At 40.7% G+C, this 15,854-nt stretch overlaps 1 protein-coding gene across 10 annotated transcripts in view; it reads right to left on the bottom strand.

The window, feature by feature from the left end:
* The window catches only part of SPTLC3 (serine palmitoyltransferase long chain base subunit 3), a 125,356-nt gene that overhangs the window by 15,745 nt on the left and 93,757 nt on the right, over positions 1–15,854 (bottom strand). For 8 of the 10 annotated variants that reach the window (XM_027653950.1, XM_027653958.1, XM_027653952.1 and 5 more), the window contains 2 exons: positions 15,722–15,851; positions 11,608–13,385 (listed from right to left, as the gene is read on the bottom strand). In XM_027653950.1, coding sequence (XP_027509751.1) covers positions 13,272–13,385; positions 15,722–15,851 — 244 coding nt within the window. In that variant the 3' untranslated portion in view covers positions 11,608–13,271. Of the gene's footprint in view, positions 1–8,324; positions 8,447–9,760; positions 9,808–11,607; positions 13,386–15,721; positions 15,852–15,854 lie in introns of those variants that run through there. The other 2 variants (XR_003529434.1, XR_003529435.1) reach the window with 1 other exon arrangement.

Below are 15,854 nucleotides of genomic sequence, written 5' to 3'. Positions count from 1 at the left end.
AGGATGGCTAAGATTGGATTCAGTCTGTCCACATATACGTACTGACAAAGCCCACAGTCTGTATCTGGGCCAAGGCTTTCACAGTCACTGGTTGCAGGATGTAAACTGTCATCTGCAGTCTTTGTTCTCAAATGTCTTCAAAAACCTTGCATTTTGCTGGTTTAAAACACATGTTCAGAGGACTTTGCTTTACTGAGTGTTGCACTTTGCCTCATAGACTTGACCTGTCTTGCTTATTTACCACTATGGCATATCTGCAACTTTTCCAGCAGCTGGTTTATTTATTTTTTCCTTTCAAATCCTTCATAACAATAATGAATAGCCTGGGGGCAAGAACAAATCATTGCAGGACCTTGATAAAAATACCCTCCTGATTTATCAATTTACTCACTTAATATGTGTTAAATTTTGGGTAGTGACATTTAAAAACTATTTTGTACCACCATTTTTGTTATCAAAACTATGCTAACTGGTGTCATTTACGTCACCATCTCTTTAACTCAATGTGAACTATTTTGTGCCTCTGATTTCCCTGCAGTTGTCTCAGAACTGACATCAGGTTCACTGGCCTATAATTACTTGGGGAGGCTGGGAGAAGGGGCTCACCTCCTTCATCCTTCTAAAATAATGAAGCATTTGTCCAGTTCTAGGTGTCTGGAATTTCCCCAGTAACTTATGAGGTAAGGAGATCCCCAAGAGATGTTGATATAAAGTAAAGACTGCTATAAGCAAGAGACAAAAATCTCACCCCTGAGGCTTGGAAACACTGTTGTAACACTTGGATTCAACCATATCAGGATGCAAATGGATAGTATTTGTTCCTGTGGATTAGTAACCTGTCCTGTATTTGATTCTGATGTATTCATCAGCCTTAAAAGTACACTCAATTTCTGCAATTTATGTTCATCTAGAATCTCCAGTGTCAAATTCCACTGAGAGTGGTGCTGACTCCAGCAGCAGTAAGATGTGGCTGGATTACCAAGCACTGCCTGCTTTCCACCTGCTACAGTAAATTTCCTGCATTCACACTGAACTGTACCCCAGCCTGCAAACAGCAGCGCAACTGCTGTTTAAATGGTAGGATTTTATGAGACCTCCTAAAGTAGGCAGTTTTACCTGGTTTTGAGTTTCATTAGGGAAGCTTTGCTCCAGATTCCACCATTTTTAAGGGTAACAGAGCATCACCATGCCTGTTAAAAATGGGAGGCAAGGATTCATCCTTCAGGAGAGCATCACTGCCTGGAGACATCACTAGGAGACAGTGTTTGACAGCAGACATGTTTTTCTAGTTTTTCTGATTTTTTTCTCAACCGAATTTTAAAGGCCCAGAAAGGCTTTTCCCTACTTCTCTCCTGTTTTGCACTTGTGTATTTTAAGGCTCTGCATACATGGAACCATTTTAATGGGGCAGCAGAGTTGCACTGAAGTCCCTGAGTGCCTCTGACAGATGAACAGATGGCAAAAAAAGTGAGTAGTAGCCAGCAGATACAGCCCTGAGGAACAGCATGAAGTATGCCCTGCAGTACATGCAGTTATGTCCAGTTGACATTTCTCCTACATGCACTGGAGAGATATTTATGCTACTGCAAATTATGCCTGTCTTTGACATTAAAACATCTGAAATCAGATCCTAAACTCTGAGGAAAAAGGGTACTTAAACATTGATACAAAATTAAGAGAAATCCAGCAAGAGAGGCCTCTGTCTAATTATCTGCTTTAAGAGACCCCCTACAGACTTTCAGAAAACACACAGATTCAGCTACTTTCCCTCTTTCTTGTGGGGGGAACCCCTCAAAAAAACTACCACCACTACCACCAAAACCCAAAAAAACCCCCCAGCTAGGAGTGAGAGATCCCTTGTCTGTCTTTTTTTGTTGTTGTTAGGGTACCTTCTCTCTGTTTGCTCAGGATATTATTTTCCTTTCATCAAGAAGTATGGTTTTCTCAGATACACTGTTTACGTGGGCACAGGGTCAATCTCTGTGCATTTTCTTCCACCCCTACTCACAACAGAAAGAAAAGAAAATTGCAAAATTACAGAACAGCTTTCACCATGACTTTTAGGGCTGATCCAATATCAGCATTTCTCTTTCAAGAATAACTCCCACTCTCAACACCACAGAGGTAGAAGTGGTCTTGATTCTTCATTAAACATCCAGAGGGCCAGATACCCTGCTGGAGTGTGTTAGGGTAGAGGATGCTGAGCTCAGAGAGAAAGAGCTCCTTTAGAAACAAAGTTCCTTGCAGTTCTTGTGGAATCTGAAGGTTGGTTGGCCCAGATGAAGCTTCAAATGCACCTACAGAGACAGATTCCTAAGGTTGAGAGGCTTCTTTTTCACATCTATTTCTTTAAACAAGGTCAAAGTCTTAAACTGATGCCTTTCCACAAATCAGGAGTGCTCCTGTTCAGTGATTACTCCATTGCAATATCAAATTGATCGAAAGGTCTGGTGAACAAGAGATGTCCCTGTTTTTTAGAGAGGAATGGAGAGTTCCAGCTGTAGGCTTTGTACCTTAAGGTCTGCTATAAATAAATTTATGCCCTGTAGAGTTCCTTCTAATCCTTACATGGCATTTCAGGACATGTCCTATATCCACTTCAACTTTTTCATTGATGTTGCTCAAATTTTCAATAAAAAGATTGGACTGAACAGTGATGCAATAATTCAATCCGACCACTCTGGTTCTTGACATTTCTGCAAAGATTTCACTCAACACAAATTTGGGAGCACCAGGTATGACATGAGTGCAATCCATAGCCAGCCTCTCCCTCAAAAATGATAACACTTGATGAATTTGCTGCCAGAAGAGTATCTTCTAAAGTATAAAAAGCCACTGAAAATTGATATATTTCATTGACACCTTGTCTGTACGTTGTCCATACAGACAAGGGCAAATGCACCAATTTCTGTCCTTAGCCTGTGTCTTGGGCTGCAGCAAACAAGGACTGCAATTTATACCAGACACTGAAGAATATGAATATTTTCTTTACTACTCAGCTCCAGGAAAAGATAATTATTATAAGCAAAACCAGATGAAAATCGGAGAATATTTTACGATCCACTTTCATTTAAAAAAAGAAGAAAAAAAGGAGAAAAAAGTCTATTAGCCTCAGAACAATGGGGCCAAATTCACACTTGGGGTAACATCACTGACATCAGTAGAGCACTGCAATTAATTTGACCCATGGGATCTACTTGAAAATATAACATACTGTCACAAGGATGACAGCCAAATTCTGTGGAGAAAATCTTTCTATACTGACTAATTTGGCCTTAAAAAGACAGCCCAGCTGTACAAGCAGTAATCCACTGGGCTGGATCTTCAAGTGTAACTCTGCTTAATTCTGTACAATAAAGCTGAGTTATAAACACCTGAGAATTTGGCCAAGTGCCTTTTCCAGACCAAACGGGAGACTACAGTGTCAGTATTATTCGGCACCAGAACGATGCTTACGTGACATTCAGAAAAACAAAGAGAAAGAAACTGGGGGGTAGAATTCAAGAACAACCAGGTAGCCAAAGATCTGAGTGAAATGCTGATATCCCTTGCTAATCCCTTCTTATCCTGTCTCCTCTCTCTCCCACCAAGCAGTCTCCTGAAGCACGTTAAGCTCCAGGGAGAATCAGAACAAAAAGCAGAAGGCTTTTTTGCTGTTTCTGTCGTCATTTATTTATTTTTAAACAGAAAACTCTTGTCCCTTGCAGTGATGACGTTTTAATGAATCCATCAATCACTGCAAACTCCAAACTAGAATCCTACATAAAAGAGACCTATTTGTAATACGTGACCTAAGCCCATACCTAATGAAATTAGTTCTCAGGGAGACAATGCAGGTCTTTCATTGCTGTCTCCGTGGAATCGTAGATGATTAAGCTGGACAGGGTCTTGTGGGTCCTCAAATCCAATCCTGTACACCTAGCATCACTTTATCCTTGCCTTGTTCCCTGGAGTGTGTTATCTAATCCTTTGCTGACTGATTGTGACCCACCTTACAACTTCTCTTCCATGGGCAAATCTTCATTGTGTGTTGCCTAAGCAAGGTCTTGATTGCCCCTGTAGGTCTTCAGTTCCCCTGCATCAAAGATTTTCAGGGTGTTTGGATACATGCTATCTCCTCATTCCTTGATTATTTTAAGTCTTCCAACATTGTCTTTTGATTTTCTTGATTTCTTGCTCATTGGCAGCCCATGCTGCATCACACCTCTGCCACCACGTTGGGTTCCTCAGGACACATTCATAGTCAAATCTTTGACTATATTTTGCTGCTTTCATAAGCAGTAAATCCCCCAACTTCACTAAACCCTGCCTCAGTTCTTTGCTTCTCTTCTCATGGCTAACAAACCCATTACAATTTGCTTTCATTACTGTTTCTCTCAGGTTGGTGTTTCAGAGCTCTCACTTGATGCTTTCTTACCACAGCATTGCTTTTCTTTGTCACTTGTCCTGTACCTACAGCACCTGAGCTTACTTCTTATCCCAGATGGAGAGGATTACTTAACTCCTGGGCTCAAGAGCATCCTCCCTGCCAACTCCTCCTCCTCAAGATCCACTCCAGTGACACCAGTAAGATGCAAATCCCCAAGACAATCTTTAAAATAAAATCATACTTAGGGAACACCTTGACTTCACAATCAAAGCTCTCCACTCATTGCTGACTATTGTTTTGGCTGCTGGTGATTTAAACTTATGCAGATGATATAAACATATTCAGTGTGCTGCATCCATGGACAAATTCATGGGACAAATATTGCTGCTGGCTTCAGAAGTATCAAAGAAAGCAGTTGCTGCTCCCTCGTGGTCATCGGCATCATCCCTGTTCAGAAAGTTACCATCCCCTAAACTTTGCAGTAATTTACAATCTTTTATCTCCCATCTGTCTACAGAGATGCTTTTTTTTTATAGTCTTGGTTAAGTCAAAGCAAACCAGGGTAATAGAGAGTTATTACTGAAATGTCTTTAATCTAGCAATGTCAGCAGCCTCATGGGATGGCTCGACAAGACAGATCAGGACACGGTTACAAACAGCAGTTTCTAAAGCAACTGGGTAGTCCTGAACTCAATGATTCCTCTCTGTCTTTTCCAACTTCCTTTTTTACCACTTAGTAAAGTGTTTTCACTGACTACATGTCCTGTCAGTACTGTCTGGCATGACTGTGAAGCGGTTTTAAAACTTAGGTGGCCTCTTGATTTTTGAAGAACAGATAGAGACCAGAACACTTATGTTGTATACAATACAGAAATCAAAGCTTAGATGCTATCACACAGCTGACCTCCTTCTGTGCTCACCATGGATGGCATCACACAGCAAATCTGCAATTATAAAGTGAATGGCAATTCCAAAACCTTTAGAAAAAAAATCTCTTCGTGTACTGGGACCAGCACAGAATGCTTTGTTGTCAGTATGCCTTTCTTCTTTTGGGGTCCATTGTCCCTTGCTATATTCACTACCAAGATATTTCTTTCCCCATCTGTTAAAACCCAGTATGAAAATCAGACAGGGCTCTTTCACCCTTTTCTCACTATTTTACATGTGAAAGCTGGCTTTCCTCACTGTAAATTCTAGTCCTGGAAGACAAGGATCACAAAGGGCCAAACGGAGACCGCCCTCAGAGAAGGATCTGCTTTAGCTGCCTGTCTCTCAGCAGCTTCCTTCACAGAGCTAGTGCTGAGGAGATATATCACTTTTATTACCTTATCATTCTCCACTGGGACTGGAAGAGTTCTGTGGAAAAAAAATCCAGAGCATCTGTAACTTAAAGCATTGTCCTCTCTCTGTTGGGGTTGTTCTTGACCTGTTTGCACAGTATCCCTTGTCCTGAATAGAAGACAATCCTTATTTCCATCTGCTTTTCTTATTTCTTTTGCTCCTGGTTTACATCTAGCATCTAGTTATGGAAGAACAGGGAATCTCTCTGCTTTTTGGCTCCACATTGTTCCTCCCTTGTTCTAAACCATCAAGGAACCTGTCTGCTGTCATGGACACCCCTGTCATACTGGTGTGGTGGGATCTCTTCTCCTTCTTGCCTGAAAATCAGTCTGCCTTTTATTTCCCCCTTCTTTCCCCCCCGCGGAGTCTCAATCCTGCCTGTCTCCACTGTCTTGTCATGTTGTCTTTGGGGGCCAGTTTCCCTTCCTTTCTTCTTTGCCTCTGAATTGTCTTTCATCTGCTGTTGAATAAATTTGTTGCTCAAGCTTCATCTCTCCTGCACTAGCTAATTTCATCCTCTCTCTTGTCCTTGGATAGGGTTGTCCCTTGCATATCCCTTTCCACCTTTTTCTTCTCAAGACCAACTTCTTATCCAAGCATTATGCTCTAAAATTGCTTTTGCTGTCTCCTTAGGATCACATCTTTGAATTCCTCCCTGAATTTCAAGTTACCTCCACCTTCCTCTTTAGTGCTTGTATCATTTCCTCCATGACTGCAGTCAAATTAGGTTTCATACCTGTGTATGAAACACCATTTTGTGCCACACTGCACTGATGTGCAATGGGAAATTCTGCAATCATCCGTCTTCTTTGGAACCTTTTCCTCTTTTGTTCCTTTCAAATTATTCTTCAGAAGAGCCTAACAGAGTTAGGTACCAAAATTTCAGCAATCCTTGCTATGTGCATTGGTTTATAACACACGTTAGAGAAACGGCAGACTATCACAAGTTGTTAAGCAATAAAAATCCCTGCAACATAATCTGTCGTGGTTGGACATTTTATTGAAATCCTGGATAGTCATTTGCAAAAAAGCTGACATGCAGGGTTTGGATTTAATCTTCACATTTCCACTCAAACTGTGGCATTGTTTGAACACAACAGCTTTGGGATCCTGGCAAAAGAGTAAAACTGTCCGAGCTGTTCCACTCTGGTTTGAATTATCTTCTTTTTATTTATTTATTTCTAGCTTTGAAGTCTGTGTACTTTAAAAATCAATGAACATCATATTAACAAGCAGACACTAATTACATTTTAACAAACTGGAAAGGCTTGGCTACAAATCTTTGAAAAGATAGATTCACATTTTAAAAAGCTTTCTAATCCAACTGGCATCATTTTAGTAAGACACTGACAAAGCCTGCACAGAATGGAAACGTTAAAGGAATCTGTTTTCCAGAATTTTTTTTCTGTGATTTATAATTAGTCTTCATCATTGTACTGTCTCATACACTAAGTCTGGTAAACAGAATAGTCATGACTTTTACAGGATTAATGGAGACATTCTGAGATACAGAAATTAAAAGACCACTCAGATAATAACAACACTTCACTCTTTTGTAGCTCTTCTCATCAGTTCAACTTATTGTTTTACAAACAAATCAGAATCACTATCACAGTGCTACAAAGGGATAAAAATGAGGCAAGAAATGCTAATGTATGTCATCTGTAATTACTTAGCAGAACAGAGGCAGATCAGAACTGGGTCTCTTGTATCCAGTTCAGAGCTCTAATACACAGGTTACAGTGGTTCACCAAGCAGTTTTTAAAACATGGGTATTAGAGTGTGCAGTGGGAGTCAGAGAGTTTGTATCAGGATGATCTGCACACTAGGAAATGCTAAAAGTGTAAATAGATGGTCCTGGAACTATAAAAAAATATCATGCCTGTTCTGACCACTCTGTCTGAGAGTAGCTGTGTCCTTGGTGTGAGGGTTGTTAGAAAAGCAGTTCCCACATGAAAGTAGGATCCCCAGTAATGCACGAAACAGTTTCTGTACAGAGCAGAGAGCCAAGACATCACGAGGTTTGTGTGGTAACAACAAGGGGAGAGTAGGACACAAGGAGGATACTTGAGTCAGAGCAGGCTCCAGGAAACACACAGGAGAAGCTATGCTTTTGAAATGTCCCCACTGATTTCACCACTTCTGTGCCATTCCAGAACAGCTGCTTGAGAGGTAAACAGATGAGGAACCCACTTCAGACAAGAAGTGATCTGCAGCACAGCAAAGCCCCTGTGCCAAGAAACACTTACTCACTGCTGTGCCATGGATCATGTGAGGTCATATCAGACCCCAACAGGCTCAGCTGTCCTCTTCATGCTGTGCTCTGAACTGGTGAGACAGACCTGCTGCTTGCAGTGCTGGGAGGGGAAATACAGATACCAAAGATAAGAGCAACAAACTTGATGGCACTTAATACTCCACGGAATGAGAGATCAGTTCTGAGCTCCAGGAACTGGAGGATACATAATATGTTGGCCCACTCACAGGATATCAGTCAGCTCATGGTCACAGCAAATTCTTTGAGACAATTTCAGTGCAAGTGAGAGGAAAGCACTGATGCTCCATGACACACACATCAACATTTCTCTGTCTGTTATACAAGTACTTGACTTACTTGTGAGAACTGATTTTCTAGACTTCCTACAGTGTCCTGCTTTCATGGCCACATCTTCTGGTTGAGCTGAAGTGCCAGAAACTCATCTGCTGGAGCGACCTACAGCCCATGTCCTTCTGTATCTGCAAAGAAGAGGACAGCCTGTCATGCCTGTCCTGGAGCCACATCAGGTACACCTGGCAGAGAAGCACAGGCTGTTGTCACCATACCACAGCCACTCCCAGAGGTGGCATCCCAGCAGTGATGCCCAATGAGAGCATCCCAACCATCAGTGATGCTGTGCACGCTTGTCACTAGAATGATCTCTGAACAATTTTCAGCATCAGCACAGCTCGTTACAGATGGTGGCTCAAGCATCACTGTAACCCTGGCTACCCCTGCAGCAAAAGCTGTGGAACTTGAGTTTATTGATAACAATTAACACTTTTGGGCCTTAGCAAAACATCTGGAAGTGACTCTCCAAAAAGGTTCTATGAATAGAGTATCAAGTATCAGGGTCATCTGCCATGGTACCTCATCTACCCTTGCTTCTCTTCGTAAACAAACAGGAGTAACACGAGCTGCAATAGCTCTCTTTGCCTACCTTGAAATCACCATTTTGATGTTAAAGACCATGTTTTCCACTTTTCCACCCACCTGGTTAAAAAGATTTGACAACTCCTGTAATGCTTGCACCAAAAAATTCTTTCCACACAAATGGATCTAATCTAAGTCTCTGAGTCCACTATGTCTCTCCATCTCCTGTGCCTCTACATTACCCTTTTAACATGATTAGCACATGATAAAAATGGATTTATCATTGCTCCTTTATGTCACTTGTCAGTGACATGCTATGTATGTGGAAAGAAACACACTCTCCTCTTCAGTAAGTGCTGAGCAACCACCCTGATTCAGACCCCAGACTCCTGCTCTGATGGTGCTTAATTGTTTATTTTGTGTGGTCACATGGGTGGTGGTTTTGGGACCATCTTGACAGGTCTGAAGCTCTGCCTCCCAAATGGATAAAGTGAGTCCTCATTATCTTGTGACTGATCCGCAGTGAGCACAAACAACACTGGATGTGTGAGTAAATGAGGGAAACACCTAGATACTGTTTTTCAAGGCATCTGGAGGTTCAAATGTTCAGCTGCCAATACCTGCAAGACATCTGCCATTTCTCAGCTGGTGCTGTGGTTTCTTTAAAATTTGGTCCTGATCTGTGTTTTAATTTGAAGAACAATTAAACTTTATGCACAAATAAAAGGCAGATCATATACTGGAGAATCTCAATTGGATTTCTAAGGAGGCTAGAAAGTACATAAACACCTTTAGCACAGACTGCTTTTCTTACATCACTACTTTATTCCCTGTCAGGACATAGAAAAACGTGATACACCTTCAACCAAACACACTTTGAAAAATAAAATAAAATTAAAAAAAAAAATCTGAAGTCCTACCTTAAATAAATCCACTCCATATCTTGGTCCCCTGTGAAGAGCAGCAGCTGTGAAACAGTCCAGAGACAAGAGTGTTCAAACCCCTCTGAAATAAATGCAGGCAGCTCACCTCACGCTGACAGGTTCCTCTCACAGTTGTACTGGCCTTAAAATAACAGTATTGACTTCAAAGCAAGACTTAACCTGGTCTACACTTGCACAAATGACAGAACAAGCCCATTCTTGGCTCAACAGCTCGGGCAGTTCAGATTCGGTTCAGCGCAGAAATTTCACACCTTCAGGAGGAAATTTTTCTTTGAAAAGGAAAGATTAAAGTCTGTAGGAGCTGATGAGGATACCAGGAAAAGCAGGCAGTGAGGCAATGCCAAAAAGCCAACTGTTGCACTTCAGGTCCTCTGCAGCTGCCAGTGTGCTTTCCCTGAAACATCAGAACAGAGAGAACAATACAAAGACACAGGAGCAGTGGTGGGGGGAACCACCTTGACAAGTTTGATAAGCTCAGGAAATTGAGACTTTCTAAAAGATGAGGTGGGATAAAGGTACAGGAAAGGGCAAACAATTCAGATACTCTGTCAAACAGAAACTCTTGAGTCCTCTCATATCATAAAGGTCAATCAAGATTTTATGTAAGATAACGAGATGCAGCTTGTCAATAAAAAGTTAGTGTAGTTATACCTGTGTTTCCACTGGATTAAAACATGACAACTTGGGCTTTTTTTTATTTATTGAAGGCAATTCTTCTTCAAGACCTTCTAAAGCAATTACAGGGAGCTGTATTTCCCAAAAATGTGCATGCCTGAAGATGGAGCACATTCTAGGAAATATGTGTTCCTTATGCTAGAGGTGTTAATTGCCTAATAGATACTCTATCAGTTTTTCTCTTAAACTAGCTAGAATAGAGTTTCCAAATGCTGGTCAACTCTAAATCTACTAAAAGTGATGTAAACCAGGAAAAAGTCCATGCTGGTGAAAAAACAAGCACCAGACTGTAACTAAGCCTCATGGGGAAAATCTAAAAGACTGAAGTTCCTGCGAGTTTTATTACTGCACCAGTGGAACAGAGATTTCTCCCTAACTGTTCCCCAGCCCAGGGATAGTCAGTCTGTACTTTCTCTAATATGTAAGGGATGGAAGAAATCAGAAGAGGGCACGTAATAAATCAGCTGACAGTCTCTGAAAAATAGCTGTCCTGTCTCCTTAATATGAGTGAGAGTAATGTTCTGAGGGCAGGAAGAATTCAGTTTTAGGCTGAAAACATTCCCCTATAGGGGTACAAAAAGTGATCACTCTGTAGTTTAATCAATCTCAGGCCTCTCTTTGAGGGAAAAAGCGTGTTGCCTGCAACAGCATGTGTAATAATGTTTGCTGAAATATAAACTATGACCCTATACCACAAGATGGCAGGTCAGAAGTCAACTGAGGATCTGGCCACAGATGTTCAGTAACAGAGATCAAAAAGCAATAGATCAAGTTCAGTACTTCTCCTCCAGGAGCAGGTTGCAGAAATTTCTCATCCCATCTCCTTTGCAGTTTAAGTGCACTCACTCTGCATGTAACAAAGCTGTACATCACAAATTGCCAGGTTACTCAAAGTTCATGTTTCCTAATTTCTCCTTGTCCTGTGCTTGAGTATTTAATTATTTATACAGTGAGTTCGCTCTTATCCACAAACACAGTTCCCCTGAACCTCTGCAATGTTTTTCAAGTCCGTCTACCGAAGTGAAGAATCATATGACACACCATTTAGTCCTCCCCCAGCCCTTGATATATGTTTACTAAAGCCGACACTTGATATTATGGAATGTGTTGTAATCAATTCTTAAAGTTATAGCACCACTGGATTTTTATTAACTTGCACAACAACAACAACAAAAATCCAACAAAAATGGGCCCTCATAATCAGTCAGCCTGGTTATATCCTGAAAGCTGCTTTAACAAGCAGGGAGTAATATAGTGTAATTGGTACTCCACAATTTAATTGTTCTGTTCTTAAATCTAATATTGCAGCTGTGGGTTAAGTTTACACCACAGCTTTCAAGAGTACATGAAAGTGTGGTACATCTGTGCAACAGAAAGCTAAACATCTCTCATCTGATGTGTTTACAATGACATTTGATAGCGTGGAATTGTTTGGAGTTCATTCTTAAAGCTACAGAACTGCTTTTCAATGCTGCAAAGAAAAAAAGGGAAAAGCCTCCAATCTCCTTCCAGCAACTCAGCCCACACAAGCCTGAGGATAATGCTGCTGTGGCATTGCAGGGAAACTGTTCGCTTTAACAACTCCTTCAGGTGGCTTTGAGCATTGTCACTCAGGCAGGGGACAAGGGGACAAGCACATCTTCCCCCTCAGATGATACAACAATTATTTGAAAAACAAACGACTCAGAAAAACTGGACAAATAAAACAACCCCTGACATGCATAAAACAGACAAGAATATTTCAAGAAATGTTATTACATGGATGACTTAAGCACACATAGAAATGATGGAGTTTTCTGTTTAACAGGTGGCAGAACTGCTCATGGTATTGAACTTCACATTCTGTATAACTAACAGCTTCAGCATTATGTACTTGTTAGTGAATTTATTAGGCCCATAAGTAGTTCAAGAAACTTAGGAATGGGCCCATAAATGTCATCTGCAGTTTGTGAACTGCAAGTATCTGACTGTTTTGATCAAGGTTTTTACGGGAAAGTTAAATGGTTATTAAAATTATTTACTACTGCTCCATGAAAAGGGAACAAGCCCTGCTGAAGAACTTACATTGGGAGAAGATGGGATAGGTTGTAGGTCAAATGTGTTGGCACAAAAGCATTTCTGTTCATGTCTAAGCCCAAATTTCTGTACAATTCAAAGCTTAGAGTGCATTTCAGCAGCTGAGAAAAGGTCTGTGGATGGGTGGAGGCATTCTCCCTTTCCCATAATCTGCCATCAGAAACACACGATCTGATCAGGCTACTTCTCTTGTTCTCAGCATTAATCTTTTTCTAACATTTTCTGTCCTTGGAGAAATGCATGATAGTGCAACTTAGTAAAAGAGATCACTTTCTGCTCATTCCTCTGTAGCAGTCCACTCCGAGGTCTTGATTTATGCTCTTTAACAGATAAAAGTCAGTCTCACTGATAAAGCTCAGCTATATTACACTGGAATCTATTAATTTTTTTAAACTTTATTATTTCAGTCACAATTAAGACTATCTGGAGCCTCTTCATAAAAAGGGGCCATACCAAAAGCTGTAGGCTAGCAACTTGAAAAATGGATGCATTCATCCTGCATCAAAAATACCATAAGAAGGACAGATCTCCTGGGGAGGCAAATCTGTATCAATATTTCAGTCTCTTGAATACAGAAATCTGATACAACGAGATGCAACACCCGAACTTCCCCTCCTTTCAATTAACTGAGAAATAAAAATTGTCCTTAGAAGGGAAGAAATGCGTTCGTGTTTTTCAGTTTTCGGGTTTTCCGCCCTTTCATAGCGTCATAATGTTCTCTTCAGAGGCGGAAAACTTAATCTTCAAGTTCAAGCCTAGTTTCTTCATACAGTTCAGGATGAGATGACTTGGAATACCGGGAATATTTCAGTTGAAGATAATCACCCAATTCATCCAGAGCATTCAAAACCTGTAAGACCATTTTACTTTGTCAATTCTCTTGGAAAAGAAATGAAGTTCTAGTAACCTCTACTTTACAGCAGAACAAGATTATAAAAAACATCAATTAAAGAAAGTTGAAAGGACAAATGGGCGATTTTTGCATTCATCCCACTGTAGTGAACATCAATGCAGTCACAGACGTACAACAGCATCTGTGAGAACAGAATTTACTCCTTCAGTAGGTTATGGTTTGTTAGTAAGTACATTAATTGAGCACAGATGAAAAAAAGTACTTTTTCTAAAAACACAGAGATATAACAACCCAGACAGAAAGTTATCTTTGCTTGTGCAAAATAAATGTGTAAGGCTATGCTTCAATATTTGCCTATAGCTCCCAAGGAGTGGAGTTGCCACTGCATTTTCTCAGCTAGGACTCAGCCCACAGTGCTGATCAGAATCAACATAAATAGCCTGAATAGTTCAAGATGATTTTAGTGCATTCCATTATCTTAGACTAATATCACAGGCACAATTAATATTATTATTAATTAATACTGTAAATGCAATTTGCTGAGCTGTGTTCCCAGCTCTCAGTAAATTAAAAAAATAGACAGGGAACTCTGTACCACAGAGAGGCAGCTCAGTGTTTTGCAGCATCTGACCCACATTCAAGATCAGTCAACTTTTTGGCATCAAGGAAGAAAACAGCAATTTTGATTTTGAGCCTGTTTCTGTTAAGCCACTAAAATGAGCTCATGAACAAAAAAGAAGTAATTTAGTAATGGTTTATGCAGAGAGATAGCTTCCAGGTCATTAAGGAAGTTATTTTTGGGAGCTTGCCCTTTCATGGATCTTTCCTCTTTAGTTCCAGGCTGAGATTCAAAACAAATTTTGCCAAAGGGAAATGTTTTCATTATGCTTGTTACCTGTTGTTACCCTGGGTTTAGGCATGTTCACAAAGCATTTGTCTTAAAAGCTTTCCATCTGCAAGTAATTCAGCTCAGGGCATTTCCATGGACTGTAAGGACATTTAGAGAATGCCACGAGTACTGCAGCAGAAACACAGCATGTTCAGTGACAACTGTGGAGCATTTCAGACCTCCAGTGGTACCAGGAAGCAGCAATGTCCAGGTAATAAACATGAAATGATGGCCCAAAAATGTACTGGGCTTGACATTTGGGAGCACGCGGAGAGGAAGAAAATCAAAGCAGTGACCTCAAGAGATTAATCTCCAGATCAAGGTCATCGCCTATTAACATAAGTTACATAAACCAAAATCCACCCAGCACAGCAGCCAAAGCTTACAGTGACCAACACAACGGCTATGCCCTGTCCTATGAAATATTGTCTTTATGGTATTGTACCTTGCTAATAACTACTGCACCTTTAAAAGCAGAAGGAATTTTATGCTGCACATATGCAAGGCAGATTTTTTGATGTTGTTTGAGAGCAATCTACACTGATGTGGGAGTTGGTCAGCAGGGCAGGGCTCCAGCCTCAAGATCCATGTGAATCTCAGGATGCAAATGCAGAGCCAGGAACTCTCTGCAGGCACAGGTGCTTGTCTGCATGAAGGAGTGGCATTTTTAACTCAAATGCCTTCCATGTTCACAGATTTTTTGCTTTGACCATCACACTTGTGCAAAGAGAGGAAAAAGAAAGCCTGAAATTTGCTGTTAAGCCTCTTGTGGTGGCTTATTCTGAGAATGAAAGAACGTATCTCAAGCCAGGCCAGAAACACCTTCGGCAAGAAAGGGAGATGGAAAATCTCAAAGAGTTTATTTTAAACACATTTCTGACTGTGTTGGAACGGAGGTTTACGATGGAAGTCTCAACATACTCCTAATGCTATTGCTGATATCAGAGAAAGACACAGAACTGAGACAGGCCAGACAGCATCAATTAAACTTAATTAGGTTCAAACAGTTCCAAATACTGTTTGCAATTTCCACCTGTACCCCCAGGGCTGTCCTATATACTTTCTGCAATTCAAGAAACACGTGAAGATAACGGTTATGGAAAACTTGATTTTCAATTATTTCCATATCGTTTCAGGTTTCCTACTCTGATAGTTCTGACCTAGCATTTAACTTTTGTCTTGCTGTGCTCTTCATGTAGGTCTTTATTAGTGATGACAGATTTGGTCACTAGTAGAAATACAAGAACGTAACAAGTTAACTGTCCCATAATTTATTTTAAAAAAGTAAAATATATAAGGTTCCAATGCCTTTAAAGATCAAGTGACAAGGCCAGAAAAACAAATGTAAAAATGAATTATTGAGTTTCAAAGTAACAGAGGTACAGCTTCTCCCAACCTCCTTTGCATCTGAAGTTAATTTTGGCAGGACATCTGCTGTGCTTACCGTGTCTAACATCTCCCGTGTATGTGCAGCTGACACACAAAACCGAGCCCGGGATTCTGTGATAGGAGTAGCTGGAAACCCAACCACGACCACCCCGATATTTCTTTCTAACATGCGTCTTGCAAAAGCCCTA

This window comes from Corapipo altera, unplaced genomic scaffold (genome assembly GCF_003945725.1).
Source record: "Corapipo altera isolate COAL_440 unplaced genomic scaffold, ASM394572v1 70, whole genome shotgun sequence".
In the NCBI taxonomy this organism is placed as follows: domain Eukaryota; kingdom Metazoa; phylum Chordata; class Aves; order Passeriformes; family Pipridae; genus Corapipo; species Corapipo altera.
Note: the sequence above shows the minus strand (reverse complement) of the source record. Positions and strands in the feature narration are given on the sequence as shown.